The 21,097-nt window shown below is 31.9% G+C and overlaps 1 protein-coding gene across 1 annotated transcript in view; it reads left to right on the top strand.

Annotated features, from left to right (window-relative positions):
- LOC112461675 (alpha-protein kinase 1-like) overlaps nucleotides 1–21,097 on the top strand; it is a 68,669-nt gene that overhangs the window by 18,571 nt on the left and 29,001 nt on the right. Inside the window, exon 2 of the mRNA XM_025027010.1 lies at nucleotides 8,783–8,869. Coding sequence (XP_024882778.1) covers nucleotides 8,783–8,869 — 87 coding nt within the window. The remainder of the gene's footprint in view (nucleotides 1–8,782; nucleotides 8,870–21,097) is intronic.

Here is a 21,097-nt window from a genome sequence, read left to right as displayed (position 1 = left end):
ACGAGTGTGTGCGCGTATATGTGCATGAAACGGAAAACCTCATATCGTTGTAAAGAAACTGTGTTACACTTATATACATGTCGTTTACTTTTAACAAATATAATTTGCAATGAATATAAATATGTCAAACTGTTTTTACATTCTCATAATCATTAACTGTTACAATTTTATTGAAAAGTTGACGTACTGGTTAACTGTACAACGATATGAGGTTTTCCGTTTTATGCACATATACGCGCACACACTCGTATACGTGCAAATACGTACAGTTTACTTCGATATCTTTTTATATGTTGAATCGTAACAAAAATCAGATTTTAATTTATTACTAAATAATTAAAAAAAAAAACGGCACAGGTACAAAATAACTATATATTTTATATTTCAATGGTATAAATTATTTCGCATCCAGTACGCAAATAGCAATTGATTTTGTTCGCGACCAAAGGTACTATACTCTTGAGACTGTTAGAAATCAAGGATAGTTTTCCGACAAATGGCTGGGGTACAAAATCTGAAACTTTATATTTTTGCAGTACAAATTATCCTAAATCGAGTCTACAACTACCAATTGATTCTGCTGATAAGAAAGAGTACTTTACTCTTGAGACTGTTAGGTATCGGGGGTAGTTTTTTATCAAACGGCTGGGGTACAAAATCTGAAACTTTATATTTTTGCGGTACAAATTATCCTGAATCGAGTCTACAACTAGCGATTGATTCTGCTGATGAGAAAGAGTACTTTACTCTTGAGACTGTTAGGTATCGGGGGTAGTTTTTTATCAAACGGCTGGGGTACAAAATCTGAAACTTTATATTTTCGCGGTACAAATTATTCTAAATCGAGTCTACAACTAGCGATTGATTCTGCTGATGAGAAAGAGTACTTTACTCTTGAGACTGTTAGGTATCGGGAGTAGTTTTTTATCAAACGGCTGGGGTACAAAATCTGAAAAGTTATATTTTCGTAGTACAAATTATACTGAATAGAGTCTACAAGTAGCGATTGATTCTGCTGATTAGAAAGAGTACTTTACTCTTGAGACTAAGAGGACTGAGTTCTATTAGGAGCTGTTTGAAGCAGAAGGGATGAATATATTAAGTTTATTTGTATGGTACAAATTAGTACAAATTCAGTCCTTCAAATTTCTGTATTTAAAATCCTTTTTTTATTTTTTTTTCTTGTGGTCTTTCTAGCTTAATTCTAAGGTAGCAGCGACACGATTTTCTCCGAAACGGCACGAGGTACAAAATTGTTACTAGTGGTAAAAATTAGTACAAAAAAAGTACTAAATATTCCGATAGGTCCGGTTTGATTCTGCCCATTTGGTCCTGCTAGCTTAAAAGAGGTACAGCGATATCTCTTTATAATACCTATGTAACATAAGAAAATATCGATTTAACAGATGGAAACTCTTATCGAGAGGAAAATAACACTATAATACTTAGGTGTTCATTTTAACATATAAAATATGTCACCAAGAATTTGCACATTTATATATAAATTGTGTTATTTTAACTCTTAGAAACGTTGGATATTAACTTATATAATGCGGAAAAGTCAAAATAACACAATGACCATATCTATGTTACACTGTTGAAAAATTTGTGTTAAATATAACATAAATCACATGTTCAAAACGGTCCACTCAAATTTTTGTGTCAGTTTAACATAATATGGATATGTTAAATGGTAACATTGATACTATGTTAAAATATTTTAACAGAAAGGAAATGTTATTCTGATCGTAATTTGAGGTTAATTATGTGTACAATTAACATAATTTTTATGTTAAAGTTAAAATTGTAAGATAAAATCAACATTCTTCTCCTGTAAATTTTTATTTTTACTTCTGTTATAAAGTAAAATCAACACTCTTTTTCTGTAAATTTTAACACATTTAATAAATACGTTTAAATTGTGTTACTTTAACATATTTTTTAAATTATTTTAATAATTTTACATTTTAAATTTGTAAAGTTCAATTAACATAGAAAGCATATGTTAAATCTACATACGTATGTGTTGATTATTTTACACAAAAATTTTAACAAGGACTTTTTTTAACACAACTACAAAAATTTTCCAACAGTGTACATTAACACCAATGTATGTTAAAAATTTAACACAAAAATATCTACACGGATAGAAATCAACTTAAATATACAAAATTTTTTTACCGTGTAAATGTTGTTGCTATTTAGTCCAGATCTCAGTCCAGATGGATATTTGAATTTTTATAAATAAATTTATATTCGATATCTCCTATTTATTCACACAAATAAACAGATATATTATGAAAGAACAAGCCTTTTTTAAATAAGAGTTCAAAATTTTATACGAGGACACTGTCTATAATTAGCCGCATATAAAAGTCAACATACATACACTTGTTCATTTATTTATTTATATGTACATATAATAGTCTTTATCTTTATCGAGATCTTTATATTTAATATCTTATGTGATTTAAAAAAGGAAAGGATATAAAAACTATATAAATTTAAAACAAAGCTGCAAGTGTATGTATATCTGTTAAAAATATATGCAAAGAAAGTATTGCTTTAATATATATTTCAATAAAAATGTTTTAATAAAATAAGAAGTAATGGTTAATATGAAAAATATTTAGAAATGTTTTACATACGCAATATTATTAATTATATTTGTTTTTCTTATAAAAGAAATAATATCAAAAAATTGTACCAACTAGGAGAATATAAAATTTTATTTTTTCACATGCATATCATATTTTGATATGCAACAAAGTATATACAATATATTTGTGTTTTATATTTAAATATTTTAAATGTATAATACATATGTATTTTAATTTAATTTTAAAATCTACTCTTTGTGAAAGGTGTATTTTTTAAGATATGTATGTATATGTATAATGTAATCATATATACGTATGAAAAGAAGCTAAAACTTTTTGCAAGTTAGCCAGAGCCATGTTCTTGACAATATATGTAAAGGGCATTGAAATCGGTGAGATCACCCTTAATCTAAACACACACACACACACACACATACACATTTACCATTAACTCTATTATTTTTGTGATTACAGACATATTTGCTACATTTTTAAAATTCTTTGTGAAAATATAAATTTAACATCTCAATTCAATTCAATGGCGCAACAGTCCGAGTCGGACTTAGGCCTCCCCAAAGTCATGTGCTTGTGGTGCGCACATGGGACCTACAGTTTAACGCCGAATCCGAAGGCAAGGTAGAGGGGGTTTCGAGGCAAGGGATCCTGACGGGCTGCCATACCGTCGAGGAAGAGAGACGAGCAATACAATTTATTTTGGTTCTACCAGGACTGGATTCGAACCTGAGATCTTTGGTTTAGCAGACCAGTACGCTGCTACGCCACGCTTGCTCTCGAATTTAACAATTATACATAGATACCTATTTAAATACATGTTTACATAATCAAGTATAAAATACATAATTATATTGAACTTGATTGAATATCAATAACGGGAAAGAATTAAATTTTATATTATGTACAATTCTTTATTTCCTATTGACGTAGGTAATATTTGATACCATTTTTTTAAAAAAGGATATTTTTATAGTATATCATGCATTTTGTAGTATCGAGCATCTTAATTATAAGTAATGTGTTGTGTGATATAACATAAGACATACAACTATAAACAACTAATAATATACAGATTTATAAGTTATTTAATATAGTTGAGCTATGTTGGGACATGTTGAGATGTATTGAGAAGTTTGGAGTGAGAGGTGTAAGTTGAGAGAGTAGAAATGGGTGATAATGTGTTTGAATAGGTTGTTGGGCTATATTGGAACATTTCGGGATTTATTGAAGTGTTTTGAGATGGGAGTGTGGGTGAAAAAAGTAGGAATGGGTGATTTTATTATTTTTCTTGTACATACAAACAGTATTTTATATAATATTTTATATAATATTATATAATTATATATATTTAGATATTGTTTTGTATAAAAAATTTTTTACCGTGACGTGTCGGCACGTACTGTTGTCGCCAAGTTGACACTTGAACATTGAAACGGATCGTCACGTGACCCACCGATGATGGAACACAAGCGCTGCGAGTAACATTTAACACTCAACTTTCGCCCAAAATCAGGCCAGGTTTTTGCGGGTAGCTAAGTATGGAGATCGGTCTTCTTATATCTTACTCCCTGGACGTGGCTGAAGAACAGTAAAGGTATGCAGAGTGCTTGGGGGTGTGAGGATGTATGCGAGTATTGAAATGTCGATTTATAAGGGGATACAGAACGATGACGACTATAGATAAAGACACTTTTAATACATGTATAATATTACCTTAAACAATCGATTGAGCCTATTAAAAATTTTACCCGGCTTAGCTGTGTTTTAGATATGACCACCGTGTCTTCGCTCAACTTGAGGTATAGACACTGTCGTGTTTCTTGATATTATCTATATATATAAGTACCGTCGTCTGTATGTATCTATGTCTGACCGCGAACTACTCATTCGTTAGTGGACCGAATTTTTACCAAGGGTACATGAAATAGGGGTAGAATTTCCCGGGGAGTGCCATAAAGTGTATAGTTTTTTGTTACCGATTTTCTGGAAACCGGTTTTTTTAATTTTTCTAATTTTTCGGGAAATAATTGACCGAATCTTAAAGAATTATATATGAAGTAGGGGTAGAATTTTCTGGGGAATGCTATAAAGTATATAGTTTTTTGTTACCGATTTTCTGGAAACCGGTATCAGAAATTTTTCGGGAAATAATTGACCGAATCTTAAAGATTTATAGATCAAACAGGGATAGAATTTTCTGGGGATGCCATAAAGTGTATAATTTTTTGTTACCGATCTTTTTGGAAGCCGGTACCAAAATTTTCCAATTTTTCGGAAATTAATTGACCGAATCTCAAAAAATTGTATATGAAACAGGGGTAGAATTTTCCAGGGAGTACTTAAAGTGTATAATTTTTCGTTACCGATCTTTTTCGAAACCGGTTCAAAAATTTTTCAAATTTCTCGGGAAATATGAAATAAGGGTAGAATTTCCCGGGAATTGCCATGATGTGTATTTTTTGTTATCGATCTTTTTGGAAACCAGTTCAGAAATTTTTCCAATTTCTCGAGAAATAATTGACCGAATCTGAAAGAATTATAAAGATAGGGTAGAAAGAACTAAAGAATGTAATAGAATTAGAAAAATTGCTAACAAAAATGGGGTTTCCGATGATGTGTATAAAATTATATTAATTTTGGACGAGCCTTAACTACGCACTGCGATATCTAACAATATTAATATTTTGATCTCAGAAGATTGGACGAAGGAAATGGAAGATTACAAAAATTGTAATTATAAATATTAATTAATATAATTAATTGAGTTTTATTCAATCTTGCAAAACGTATATTTCGTGGGTGTAAAATAAAATTCCTTTCAATAATATTTATATTTTTTAATTAATAGTAAACAAATGTAATAAAATTAATAATAAATAAATTCTTTTCATAAAAATAAATATAAATTTAACAAATGATATCGTTCATAGGTTGATCAATTTTAAATGAATATAAGATATGTAGGATAAGTTGCTACTTTCACATATTATATGTCAATTGATAAACCACTCACTTCAATTCGTGACTGTCGCGAGCGATTGTATTTTGTGTGTCAAGAGTTAGCATACAGAAAAGATACAGTTTTTTATGCAATCGATCAAAGACAAATCGCAAGAAAAAGACAAAAAAAGAACATTATGAGAAAGAGAGAGAGAGAGAGAGAGAGAGAGAGAGAGAGAGAGAGAGAGAAAGGGGAAGAGAGAGAGAGAGACAAAGAAAAAAGGTATGTATCTTTTCTTGACATGTTCTAACTCTTGACACACAAAATACAATCGCTTTTAATAATATTTATATTTTTTAATTAATAGTAAATAAATGTAATCGGTATCAGAAAATTTTCCAATTTTTCGGAAATTAATTGACCGAATCTCAAACAATTGTATATGAAGTAGAGATTGAATTTTCTGGGGAGTGCTATAAAGTGTATTATTTTTCGTTACCGATCTTTTTGCAAACCGGTTACGAAATTTTTCCAATTTTTCGGGAAATAATTGAATCTTAAAGAATTACATTATGAAATAAAGATAGAATTTCCCCGGGATTGCTATAAAGTGTACAATTTTTTGTTACCGATTTTTTGGAGAACCGATTACGAAATTTTTTCAAATTTTCGGGAATTGAAAAAGAATTCGAAGATGTAGGTTAGAGTTTGAAGAGAAAGAATATCAAAGGTGCTCCTAATTAATGAGTGAGTTTGGGGAGAGGGGAATGGATTTTGAGCCCGCGCGAAGCGCGGGCGAAAAATCTAGTTTATAAGTATAGGGGAGAAACAGATATATATAGGGGAGACCGGGACGAAGTCGGCCCTATTTTTCCGGTGCCGATTTTTAACAACAAAATAAATTATTTTAGTGAAATATAGTATACCATTGTAAAGAGTGAACCCTTGGCTACAAAATTTATACAGGCATTTTTTGTTTACGTCGCTTTGTTCATCCGGTATAAAGTAAAAACGACAAAGGTTCAAAAATCGAAAAGTCAAAATTCCCGGGGCGGAATCGTTACACCCCCGGGGCGGAGTCGTGTCTTCATTCTCGGACTGAATTTTAAATAAACATACATAATTTTGATTATAAAAAATAATAGAATACACTTTATTCATTGTTTTTTAGTAGAAAAATGGAAAGCGGAAAATAATTAAAAAAAAAACAGTCTGACGAACGCACGCACTCGTTGTGTGCTTTACGCCTGCACGAAATGCACTGTTTTTCATCGGCTCTGTTTTCTATATCTCCGAGCATACGCAGCACATATTATTTAGCTTTCTTGACTTTGTTTTTCGCCCACTGCTCGTCGAAGGCTGCGGTTCTGATTGTATGGCATTTTTTGGGGGGCCGGCCTCTCTTTCTCGGCGTAGTGGTAATGGTCGATTTTGTCGTTCTCTTCCTTGTAGCAGATTTCTCATCTTTCTTCCGCTTTAACTCCGCCTGCTCAGTCGCTAATTCCTTTATTTGAGACGAGTCAGTAAGGACGACGGTTGTTCTTCGTTTTCGTCTTTCACGAGTTGTCTGCCTCGGAGCGGCTTTAGGAAACGGCTTTAGGAGAGCCAATCTGACAATTCTGACTTCGGATTCGGATTCAGCAGGTCAAAATACATGGGAATATACTAGTGTAGTGTCTCGGCCAAGACACTTTTTATTCTTTGTGTGCCTGTGTTATCATTTCGTTCCAACATATTTGCACTTTATAAGTTGAACGTACTTTTTAATAGACCGCATATACATGTGATACAGCGTTGAATTCCTCGAGGAACGAAGGTAGCTACGTCCATTGCATTGTTCCCGTTCCGTGGCCACTGTATTCGGTGGAACGCGGTAACATCCTGCTAACGTCTGGCCGTTACTATGAAATGTCAAACATTGCCCATCGACATAACTCACTTGCAACTATCTTGATTACGGATGTATGCTTTTCTGAAATTCCATTGCGCATTCTGATCATTGCGTCGATGCCATAGTCTGTCGTTATTTCGATATGTAATACAATAACGATCGAGTATTAGGTAAATACTATTATAATATTTTTTTTGTGCTAAAAACCACGCTACTTTATATTTGTCACGTGACTACGTAACTATAAATGTGAAAAATAAAAGACAAAGGATACACCATACACTGCCGGCCAAAAGTCTGAGACTACATATAAAAAAAAATATTTCAACAAAACATTACTTTGAAACAAAGTTTGATTCATGTCTTATCTTAATTTAAAAATAAATAAGGATTATATTTAACACGGTTGTGATTAACACAACATTGTTTAATTTCAAGAAAGTGGACTACGGTCAGAAAGCCTTTTTTCCAAAATTAGCGGGGAAAGAAGACCCTGTTGAGCTTGACTCTATTATAGTCTGGCACTATAAGGAGACATGAGAGGTGTAGCATAAGTGGGAGATGGCAACATTGCCGGTGAAATACCACTACTTTCATCGTTTTTTTACTTACTCGGTTAGGCGGAGCGCGTGAACTGAACTGTGAATTATTGTATGTACATAGAAGATGAGTGGAAGAATTTTCCGTCAGAAAAAAATTAATAATCTTGTAACTAGATTAGCTACAATCTAGATATTAATCTAAATTAATAAAAAAGTTATTAAATGTATAGGGGTGGCTTTACTTTTTAACGAAAAAATGTCTAGTACTTTTTAATATCTAATATCCTCATCTTGTAAAAATATTTTTTGTAAAACTCAAACATTTTATATTATTTTTTAGTTTATTATAAAAAATGAATAAAATGATAAAAATATGTTAAATAATAATGCATAAGTACGATTTTATATAATAGATATTTTTAATTTACTTTTAATCGACAGTGTATATATTTTAATCTCTCGACTTAATAATACAACTAATGCAACGACATTCTTATTCTACGTACATGTGCTATTACAATAAGAATGAGGATTGAAAAGAATAATTTAGAATAAGGAGTTGATTTTAAGTGTAGGATATTTCAATTATATATACTCACAATATTCTTTAATTTCTGATGTAATGTATACGATGTTAAACTTATATATGTTTTACCTTATATATATTATATATATTATATCTATCATTTCCGCCTAATGTTAAATATAATATTTATAATATATATGTTAGTAGCTGTCAACTCTATCTACCTTTTTTTAGTTGCTCAAGAAATCTTTTTTCTGTTTGTTACAGAGAAACGATAACCTCGACTTGTCTTTGAACGTTCCGCAGCATCACCAAACATCATACCATCACGACAGCTACAATATGTCGGACCAGGTGAGTGAATCGTCATCGATTTATCGGCAGCTGCCATATTCATATGGCGATTTTACTTATAGCAAAGTGGTTCAGCCGTTCACAGATTACACTAGTTAACAATGAAAATGTATCTTGCATCAAAACAGTCAGTTCTTATTAATATATATTATGATACTAATAACATATATGTCAACAATAAAAAATTTTTTTAAAAATAGAACCGACTTCAAAAAAAGCTCTAAAAAATATTTAAAAAATTGAAAAAAATTGAAAAAAACTTTAAAAAGCATGAAGTTTAATACTTTTAAGAATTCCTTTCAATTTTTTGAAGTCGGCACAAAATTAATAATATTTTTAAGAATCCCTTTCAATTGTTCGAAGTCGGCGCCAAATTAATAATTACTAAATTAATTTGGCGCCGACTTTAAAAATTGAAAGGAATTCTTAAAAGTATTATTAATTTTGCGCCGATTTAAAAAAATTGAAAGGGATTCTTAAAAGTATTATATTTTATACTTTTTAAAGCTTTTTTTAATTTTTTAAAAATTTTTAAATATTTTTTAGAGTTTTTTTTGAAGTCGGTTCTATTTTTTAAAAAATTTTTTATTTTATACTTTTTTAGTGCTTCATTAAATTAATATGAATAAAAAATAATAATTTATTAGTAGCTTAAAATTATGATCGCATATTTCTTTATTGTTCCGTACGTATATGTTCTAACACGATATTTTATGAACTAAAACCTTTCTGGGGGATTAATTGCTCTATGGGACAGTGAAAACCGCATCCAAATCCGTCCAGTAGTTTCAGAGAAAATTGCGAACATACATACATACATACATACATACTATACATACTCGCCGAATACAGAACCTCCTTTTTGAAGTCGGTTAATAAAAATTAAATTTTAGTTCTAGTTTTTATGATAACAATAATACGGGTGCAATATAAGAAATAAGATGTAAATGATGAACATGGTGAGCATTTTCACCAAGATATTTCGCCAATGGAAAAGAGATAACAGAGAAAGTATAAGAGTCCTGCCATGTTAGCAAACTACTGTTTGGCTGTAGCCAGAAATACTTCAGAAGTAGCTTACAAGTGACAAATCAAGCAAAAGAACTTAAATTAAGTTTTAAATAACTTAGACTAGCAAGATTCGTTCAATAATAAATTATTTTTTAGTCAATAAATTGTGTGGAGAAAACAAATACAAAAGAACTCTTTAGAAAATAATTGAGTTTATATTATCTTCAGTATCTTAAATATGCATTTTTTATTATTATGTATAATCTATGTTTCTTGAACTGAAGTTAAGTAATGTTTTTCATGCTTATACTTGGTCTATTTAAGTGTAAATAAATGGAACCATTTTAAAAAGAAGTAGGATACAAATTTTTATAATCGTGTCTTACATAAGTGTCAGAGAATCTTGAAACACGAAAGATAGGAAAAAAGATAAAGCCCCTTGCACAATAGGCGATAGCGATAGTGATAGCGACAGCGACAAAGGTATAGCTTTGTCGGCAACCTTGTCGCTATCGCTATCGCCTATTGTGCAAAGGGCTTAAGAAATAGAAAAAAAATAGGGACATAAATTTGCAGCCAATATATATGTCAAATATATCGAATTTAATAATCTATTTCATTGAAATTACGCATGGATTTGTCCCGTATTTCTATTAATATTTTTCAATCGCGCTTCAATTTTACCTATTATATGTATTTATGGTGCGACCTAATTTAAAAAAGCTCGGAAAAATTTCTTATTTTTAATATTGGTTTACATGTTCTTATTTTTTATTTTTATTTTGAATTATCCTGATTGAATAGCAACATAATCGATTTAATAATGATCGAATATACACGGTTGGAAAATTTATGTTAAATATAACATAAATCACATGTCCCAAACTGTCTATTCAAATTTTTGTGTTAATTTAACATAATATGGATGTGTTAAATGGTAGCACCTATACTAGGGTAAACTTGGATAAGATAGCCATAGAGGAAAGATGGCCAACCCATGTTCATTTCATGTTTTATAGACGAGCTAGATTGAAAGAAAATATGTTGGCTATCTTACCCGAGTTTATCCTATCTTAATATTTCAACAGAAAAGAAATGTAATTTTGATCATAATTTGAACACCCAAAAAAAAATATTCTGCAGTTTAGCGGTTCCTGGTTCATGCTAGAGGATTTTCCTCTGAAATAGGGCCTTAAGAAGATGTTTTAAACTGTAGAGGAATATCCTCTAATCATGAGACTCTAGATTCAAGATTGTGCAGTCCTCTTAATATTAGAGGACATTGATTTCCGATATTCACCCGAAATAAATAAAAAAAATTATTTATTTTGAAATTTTATTACTATTTTATAACTAAATTTGTTTCTTAAGATGTAGTCTATGATTATAAATATTTTCTTGTATTGGAAAAAACACTTACACCTTGGTGGGATCGAACTCGGTACCTCTGGATCGTGAGCCAACTGCCTTACATGGTAGACCACTTCTTAATTTGATGTAAGTGTTATATATTGTCTACATAACCAGCGCAAATATATAATTTTCCAAAAATCATCTTAATAAACAAATTCAGTTTAAAAAGAGCAATAAAATTTTGAATTGGATATAAGATATATGATATAATATTTCTTAATGTCGGGTGAATGTCGGGGGAATAAAAATCAGAAATCAGTGTATAAATGCAGAATAAACAGTGACACAGGCAATAGACACAGGAGTTTCCGTCAAGTTGGAAATTATGTGTCTATTGCCTGTTGCCAACAAATCATAACATTCGAATATTTTAGGTTGTAATTAACGATTTTTTATTATTTCCTGTTCCTATTGCCTGTTGCCTGGCATTGTGCAAGGGGCTGAACTTTCTACACGGGCGTCTCGTGTGGTAGCGTACGCATCGCGTAGCTAATAAGACGATCGTCTTTTAACTTTAACGCGCGCGCCGCAAATATCTAGCATATCCTCTTATTTTAAGAGGCTAATAGTAGAATTTACTGTAGAGGAATTTACTCTTGATTATAGCTTACGCATCCACTCATTTATAAAGTAATACGTATTACTTAAAGAAGGATATTCTTCATGTAAGATTTTTTGCTTAGAGGAACTGCTAAGAGGAATTCCCCACTTATCGGCAGAATATTTTTTTTTGGGTGAAGGTAATTGTGTGTACAATTAATATAACTTTTATGTTAAATCTTATGTTGAATTATCCCCACTTCTGTTATAGAGTAAAATCAACCCTCTTTTTCTGTAAATTTGTATTCCTACTTCTGTTATTAGTCCAGTCAAAGTAAGAAAAATGACAGAAATAATTCCAAAAGGTCTGAAATTTGGTAGAGATGTTCGTTTAGGCTTATACTAATAAACGTCTAAAAAGTCCTTAAAAATTGAAAGTGAGCTGTCGCCACTATTTTAAAAAATAGGTACATTTTTTCAGTTTTTTGCATAAATCTCGTAAAATTATTATTATTATTATTACTTTTTTGCATATATTTCGTAAAATGGTAAATGTTTAGTATAACGCTCTCCCCTCCGATTTTCTTACAACTTTGTAAAATTGTTTATTTCTGTGTGTAAAAAACATTCTGAGAAGGAAAATCGTCGCTCAGGTCTCGTTTTTTTTTTTAATTTAATTTCAAAGTTTTGATGTCGGTAAGGTAGGAAAATGATAATTTACGTTTTTTAAATACTGCGCAACTTTATTTGTTACTATATTCACAAATTAAGTTGTCCGCATACTCATTAACGGTGCCATTTAGGTTAAAATTTTATGGTTGTGAAATACTGTACGTGGCCAAAATTGATAAATTGATAAATTGATAAATTGTGATTTTCGTTAAAGCACTGCACACACACACGTGTGTATGCCCTGCTTTATAGAAGTCGTGATTTTTGTTAAAGCAGGGCACACACACACACGTGTGTATGTCCTGCTTTATAGAAGTTGTGATTTTCGTTAAAGCAGGGCACACACATGTTTTAAGCAGATATTTTGTATTTAATTAGCAGACAGTTGTCACGTGACCTTCAAATGAAGTTGCGCAGTACTTTAAAAACGTAAATTATCATTTTCCTACCTTACCGACATCAAAACTTTGAAATTAAATTTAAAAAAAACGAGACCTGAGCGACAATTTTCCTTCTCAGAATGTTTTTTGCACACAGAAATAAACAATTTTACAAAATTTTAAGAAAATCGGAGAGGAGAGCGTTATACTAAACATTTACCTTAGGCAAATAAGAAAATATTTCCCACAAAAACTGTTCAAATTAATTAGTAGAAAAATATGGCACAATAAAAATAAAGGTTTTCATGTATAATATAGAAAGTGTTTGAAGCTCACTAACTACTCACGCGACATTCGCAGCCCATGTTCTTGAAAACTATTATAGTTATTAAAACATTGGATAATACCTCTTTTATAGACAATTTAATAAGCTTTAATTTCGATAATAGGTATTTTTTCAAGAAAGTAAATATTTTACTGAGATATATGCAAAAAATCGAAAAAGTGCACCTATTTTTTAAGATGGCAACAAACGCTTACTTTCAATTTTTTAGGACTTTTTAAATGTTTACTAGTAAGCCTAAACGAATATGGGAGACCGGGGCTTGTTGGCACAAGAGGCAAGGGCAATGCGTTCCGTTTATGTATTCATAGTGAAAGAAACAATGGAAAAGTAATCACAAAATTTCTCTTTATGACATAGATACTTTTCTCAAAGTTTTATTTAAATCAACAAGTATTACAATAAAAAAAGAGGAAACTGATTCAAGAGGTGGCAAGTAAATTTTTGAGCGTTTCAAAATATTGTATTAATGTTCTTCAGCTTGAGAAGTAAATCAAAGTTTCGTATTATTATTTAGCGAAAAGAAAAGTTTCTGCTACTATACGACATGTTATTTTGAGAAACAACAGTAATTTATTGTTATAAAATGACTGAAATCAAACGTACAATATGTGTGTAGGGATGGGGGATAATATGTTGGCTCATATTAAGGATCTCTTAGCTTGACTTGTTGTTGCCGTACGCGTGAGACCTGTGTGAGTATGTGATTTGCTACCTACAATGCTGATAGAAGCTAGATATATATTCGATTAAAGGGAAAGAGGCAGTAAGAGCCGGCGCGGTAAATAGGGCGCAAGTTATATATATTTCTTAATCGTCAATACATAAAAAATTCGCGAACGTTTCGACCATTTTTTGTGGTCATTTTCAGCGCAATGTGTAAATTCAAACTCTATTGTAACGCGGTCATTAGGCTATTGTATACTCGCACGTCGCACGTTCCTTTTTCCTTGCGGTCATTCCGGTGTGTGTGCGCTACTCCACAGGCAAGCAACCTTGAATCTCTCTCAAGTTAAAAGGCCAGGAGGACCATGTTGCATTTGGTATTTCATTATGTTACACGATACCTGCGTACATACGGAGCGACACACTGATTTACGGTTCACATCGATATAAAATTGAACACTGTGAGTTACTTACAATGAAATCGTAAACGGTATAGCGCACAAAATGACAGATAACAGACGCAAGTTGTCTTGACAATGCTTCGAGAGATAATGACTGATCTGAACTTGATCGTAAAACGGTATAGCGCACGGATAACGGACGCAAGTTGTCTCGACAATGTTTCAGGAGGTAATGACCGATCTAATATGTTTCGCTTGCCTCGAGGTTAAAAGATCGATGTATAAGAATTCGGTGAAAAACAAATAACGGTAATGCCAGTTAAGAGATCGATGTAGACGATTAAGAAATATATATAACTTGCGCCTTATTTACCGCGCCGGCTCTTACTGCCTCTTTCCCTTTAATCAATTTAATCACGAGAGCCTTATAATTTTTAATTTTTAGATATATATTTATATTAATATTTTTATATTGAAGAAAGCTACTTCTAAAATAGTTTACAATTGTTTTTCTGCATGCAACAGCATTTTGCTATTCGATTATTACAAAATAACTTTAAAAGATACAACCTTTATCAAGTACATATCTGTTACCCGTTTTATGTTTCTATTACGTTTTTATTTTAACATGAACTTTTGTCGCATAGCCAATTTACCCTACTATCGGGGCAAGTTGGCTACGATGCAGCACGTTCGTATTTCACTTATTACAAAGAAACTATACAGACAGTATACAGGAGCATTCCTGGTACGAAAATGTAGAGAAAGGTTCTCTCTATCATATTAGTACTGTTTAATCATGAAAATTAGTTGCTTAAAAACTCCATTACCGAAATTGTGAAAACTGTGCCAACGATCCCCGGTCTTCCTTATCTCTATCAAGTTTCAAAACTTTTAGAATTATTTCTGTCATTTGCTTTAATCGGACCTATTTTGACTAGTCCATATACATAGAGTAAAATCAACATTCTTTTTCTGTAAATTTTAACACATTTAATAAATTATACGTTCAAATTGTATTACTTTAACATATTTTTAAAATTATTTTAATAATTTTACATTTTATATTTGTTAAGGTGGTCCTTTCGTGAGAACAAGTATTAGATAGGTACCTAAATTTGATATATGTTAAATATACAGTAATAAGGGGCATGTGTACGAAAAATCAAGTAAGGTTACCGACACTTTACAAGAAATAAGTCATTCTAAATGTGCGTTCGCGGAGCGTGCCATTGTCATTCTATCCTTGTTTACATCTAATGAACGAGAAAGATAGAATGATGCAAATCGCCACGTCCGAGGTTTTCAACGAATAATACATGTACTTAGCGATCAGATGAATACATTATTCATGTCTTAAAATATTCCCTGAAGTTTCCGGATTTCGTACATACCTTGAAAATAAGGGCTTGCCGAATGTTTTGCTCTGATATATGAGGTTAAATAAGTAGTGGTCCAATCGCATATTGCTTTACTCGTACTGTCATGCCTGACCTAACCTAAATCGAGTCCAACCGCACTACTATTGTGATATTTTTTTAATTAGTAAATAATTAAATACGATTAAATCGTGCGTGTAAAATCATATTATATTATTATAATTATTGGGATGTTGTGTAATGTTTGTCAATATGTTTGTTTTCAATTACCTCATGACGGACTGTTACTTGACTAGCTGGGTCCGCGAAAGGACCACCTTAAGTTCAATTAACATAGCAGACATATGTTAAATCTACACATATAAGTATGTGTTGATTACTTTACACAAAAACTTTAACCAGCGCAGATTTTTCACAAAAATACAAAAATTTGCCAATAGTGTGCTGATGCAACGATATACGAGGTGTAGAAAAAATACGTCGGTGGAAAAAATTTTTTTTCTACCGACGTGGCAACACTGTAGGCTTCTATAGTGGTTTGGCGTCTAAGGAGAAGCCTTACGAGTCATCAGTGCAAATTTGGTCACAATCGAGTGCATACGTATTTTTCTGTGCCAGTATTTGTGAACGCAGTTTTTTTGCGCGGTCGAAATGGAGCGAGATGTTTTAATGCTCTTTACATCCTCAAAATGTTCATCTCGCATAATCGTTTTAACTTTATGGAACAAAAAAAGTCGCATGGGGCTAAATCAGGCGAATTTCACAAGAAATTTGATGTTGGTTTTTTGCTCGGATAAAACATCTCCCCAAGGAACCACATTGCAATTAAAAAATGACGTCATTTTGACATCATATTGACCAAAAAATGATGTGAATTTGATCAACGTGACGTTAAAATGACGTCATTTTTATTGCGATATGTTCCTTGCTTCATTTCGACCGCGCAAAAAAACTGGGTTTTACAAATACTGGCACAGAAAAATACGTATGCACTCGATTGTGACCAAATTTGCACTGATGACTCGTAAGGCTTCCCCTTAGACGCCAAACCACCATAGAAGCCTACAGTGTTGCCACGTCGGCAGAAAAAAATTTTTTCCACGAACTTTTTGATCACACCTAGTATTTAAAATAGTCTACTTTTAGAACATATTATTTTACCATGTATTAAAACAAACTAGTTCTGTATATCAATAATCGTGTTGTATAGAAAGAAATATTTGAAAAATGAAATCTATAGAATAGCACAAATAGCCAATGAATATAGTCATGTCCCGATTAAATATAGGACGCGTTCAATCGGCCGCCAGTCGCTCGATTCAATTTAAGCGCTCACTAATTGCCAATCTGCGATAAATAACCATCGGTTATAATTTGTTTAACCCGGGAATATTGTGTATTTTGATTTTTCAGCTGTAGCAAATTTATCGAAAACAAATATCTTAATTCGTAGAACAGTTAATAACAAAAATTGTTTGCTAAAGACATTGTTTACGTCACAAATTTAATTTATTTTTATCTACGAATATTCAAGCACATAATTAGAAAAACACTTGCATATCATATTTGCATATAAATTATATTTTATTGTTATTGTATCTATATTGAAAGAACGTTGGTCGAAGAAAATGTTCCTCATCCCAAGGAGCGCCAATGCGCGTATAATGCGCTTTGAATGTACATTTAACTTTGCATTAAATGCGGATATTTGTCCCGCATTATATGCGCATTTAATGCATATTATGGAAGCGCATACCAGAAAGTGCACTTACGCTCATTGATCAAGGAGCCCAATCGAACAACTAGTGAACTCTGTACTATATAGGAATTTTTCTTCGTGCCCAGCTTTTAAGCATTGCTGTGAGCACATTCCAGTACAGCTATCACAGAAGAAAAGAACATTCTTATTTAGAGAATATCTTTATTTTTGACATGATAAATGTCATTTATTTAAAATTCCATTTATTTAAAATTCAATTTATTTAAAATTTAAAACTTAAATAAAATGTCCCATAATGAGTCAGAAGCTACTCATTTAAATATTTTATAAAACCTGTCATTTATAAATTGAATGCTCAATTTACATTAATTACGCATTTGAATGCGCGCATTTTGAACACACAATTAATGTGGTTTTGAAGCCAATGCAATTGTACGCATTAAAAGCACGTTATACGCACATTGACGCTTCTTGGGATGTTCCTATGGTGTGTTTCATCGTGTCATATTACCTATAAATGTACGCGAAACGGTGTTATTGCGATTCAATGTTACGGCATCCTTATATTTAAAATGCTCTTTAATTGTAAAAAGTTGATTAAAGTCAATGTTTTTACGCTTTAATTATTTTATCTTTCTACGTTTGTTCCCGCCATAATAATTATTTATTGAGACATTAAAAACATTATTTTATATTTTAGTTTTTTTGAAAAATGAAATTATATAATTGACCTAACTAATTGCTATCAGATTTCCGGAAAAATATCTATAAAAGAATTATTAAATATCTGCAGAAAGTAAATAAATACCTCTTTGAGCATTTAATAAAAATTTAATAGGTGAGAAGTTTATTGTTGTAACTCGTTAACTATGCATAATGGGCAAAAATATTTCAGATAAATGTTATCAGGCTTAATGAAAGCTATGTAATACTTTATGTGGGACACCCTGTACATTAACGTCAGAAATGTGTAAAAAAAACCGGGGCTAAATGACTTCAGGGGTATGTTATTTATGTACTTTTCTTATTTATCTTGAGAGGAACAATCCGAACAATGAATACAAAATCGCTAAATAATTCTTTTAGAATACAGATACTCTTTCCCCAATTTTATTAAAATCAGAATAATATTACAATTAAGAAATAGAAAAAACTGATTTAGTAATAGCAAAGTAAATTTTCAAGCCTCTCGAAATATATAGGTATATTAATTATTTTTATATTAATACTCCATTGTGAGTGATTAAAGTTAAGCAACCTGTTATATATATGGAACAAAGTTTCTTATAAGTATATGATATCTATACTGTTTTGGATAATAAATCCAATATTTATTCATGATTGAAATAGAACGACCAGGATAAGGTTGGCTCATAATTAGCGGCGTGGCGCCTAAGCACAGCGCCTAGTAGGTATAATTTAGTACATGAATAATGACATCCTAACTTTGTCCTAATCATGAAATCCAATTTATGTTGACGTAACTAAAAAACAAAAAATATTACATTGAACATTCTAACTATTGAAAATCTGTCTTTGCATTTTCTTATAAAGTAAAATAACTACAGGAAAGCTTATTTATTACAAAATAGCTTTGCTTGATAAAATTTTATTCAAGGTGCAGATTATGTTTATTTTATATGTGGCCTTCTCACATTGCGCTATTAGGCAACTGAACTCCGATACTAAGGCCACGTCGCTGCATGTACATATGTGTGTGTTCATATTTTGATTATTACAAAACAAAATATATGGTTAAGGGATACCGGGGCTCGTTGGCACAAGGAGCAAGAGTTGTTAATGCGTCCCGTTTATGTATTTATGGCGAAAGAAACAATGGAAAAGTTATCATAAAATATCTCTTTTATGACATAGGTACTTTTTCCAAAGTTTTATTTATATCAAACAAGTATTATTTACAATAAAAGAAAGAGAAAACTCTGATTCGAGAGATAGGGCAAGTAAATAAATTCAAAACAGTGTGAGTTTAAATATATTAATTATTATTTGGCCAGTTGAATCGAACAAAAACGACTTCTGTATCGTACTAATGTTCTTCAGCTTGAGAAGTAAATTAAAGTGACGTATTATTAGTTAAAAGAAAAGTTTCTGTTACTATACGACATGTTATTTTGTGGAACAACAGTAATTTATTGTAATAAAATGACTGAAATCAAACGTATCTAGGGATAGGATATGTTGGCTCATATTAAGACACGCTTAGCTTGACCTGTTATTGCCGCGCGCGTGAGACCTGTGTATGTTATTTGCTGCCTACAATGCTGATAGAAGCTAGATATATATACATATTTATATTAATATTTTTATATTGAAGAAAGCTACATCTAAAATAATTTACAATTGTTTTCCTGCAACAGCATTTTGCTGTCATTACAAAATAATTTTAAAAGATACAATTTTTATCAAGAAGTACATATCTTCTACCCGTTTTGTATTTCTATTACGTTTTCATTAATTTAACATGGACTTTTTTTGCATAGCCAACTGACCCTACTATCGGGGCAAGTTGACAATGCAGCACGTTCGTATTTCACTTATTACGAAGAAACTATACAGTATACAGGAGCGTTCCTTGCATGAAAACGTAGAGAAAGGTTCTCTATCATATTAGTACTGTTTAATCATGATAATTATAGTTATTTAAAAACTCAAATGCCAAAATTGTGAAAACTGTGCCAACGAGCCCTGGTTTCCACTAATAAAATCGTGATTGGCATTAACACATACACGAAAAAAAGAAGTGTCGAATCAACACTGATATATTAGAAATAAAATTATTTGTTCCGCCAATAATGATTAAACCAGAAAAGTTTATTTTATTTTCGACTACAATTGGCAATACGTATATTGAAACGTTACGACGTTTCGACCATTAGGATTGGGTCCTTCTCAAGCAATCTGGTATAAAACTAATCTTTGTCACGATTACACATCTGCGTTTACGAAAATTTTTGCCGAAATGATCATAAAATTAATCGATGTATAAGTCGGTGATAGCAGAGAATGTGTTTTATAAGGAGAGTGTGACCACCGTGATGAAATGCTGTTGTTAATGCCCACAGAAGAATTTCGGAGCAAGACATTATCGCGGAGCAACGACCAACGCGTATTCACATGTCGGAGTTGAGAGGCGTACTCCTCAACACTGATATACTTGTATATATGTAAAAATATATAATCTTAAAATGAGATTATATTGCGTTAAACGAAGAAAACTTGCTTGAATATAGTTATTTGTAATATAAAATAGTGTGTGTAACACGTGCGGGTTGAAAATTGGACACTCGTGCGGGTGATCGCACTCGCCTTTGGCTCGAGTGTCCACTCCGCACTCGTGTCCAATTTTCAACCCGCACGTGTTACACACTATTTTATATTACAAGTGCGTTTAAAGTTTAAAGAAGGACTTACGGGGGGCGAAGGGGGGCGAAGCCCCCCCCCGAGTTGAGAGAAATGGGCACATACAGGGGGGGTTCGGGGGGGCTTAGCCCCCCGAGTCGAAAGTCGAGGCGCAGGCGAGAAGGGGGGTGCAGGGGGAGGGGCTCCGCCCCTCCCCCGCCTATATCATAAAAGCAACGTTTATTACAGGAGCAAATGAAAAATATATTTAGTATCGGTCATGATTAATATATCCTCATAAAAATACAAAACAAGCTCGTGTATATAAACAATAAGGAGGGTA

The sequence above is a fragment of the Temnothorax curvispinosus genome, unplaced genomic scaffold (genome assembly GCF_003070985.1).
Source record: "Temnothorax curvispinosus isolate PA1 unplaced genomic scaffold, ASM307098v1 QBEX01011576.1, whole genome shotgun sequence".
Taxonomy (NCBI): Eukaryota; Metazoa; Arthropoda; class Insecta; order Hymenoptera; family Formicidae; genus Temnothorax; species Temnothorax curvispinosus.
The sequence above is the reverse complement of the archived record's forward strand: the minus strand, read 5'-3'. Positions and strand labels throughout refer to the sequence as shown.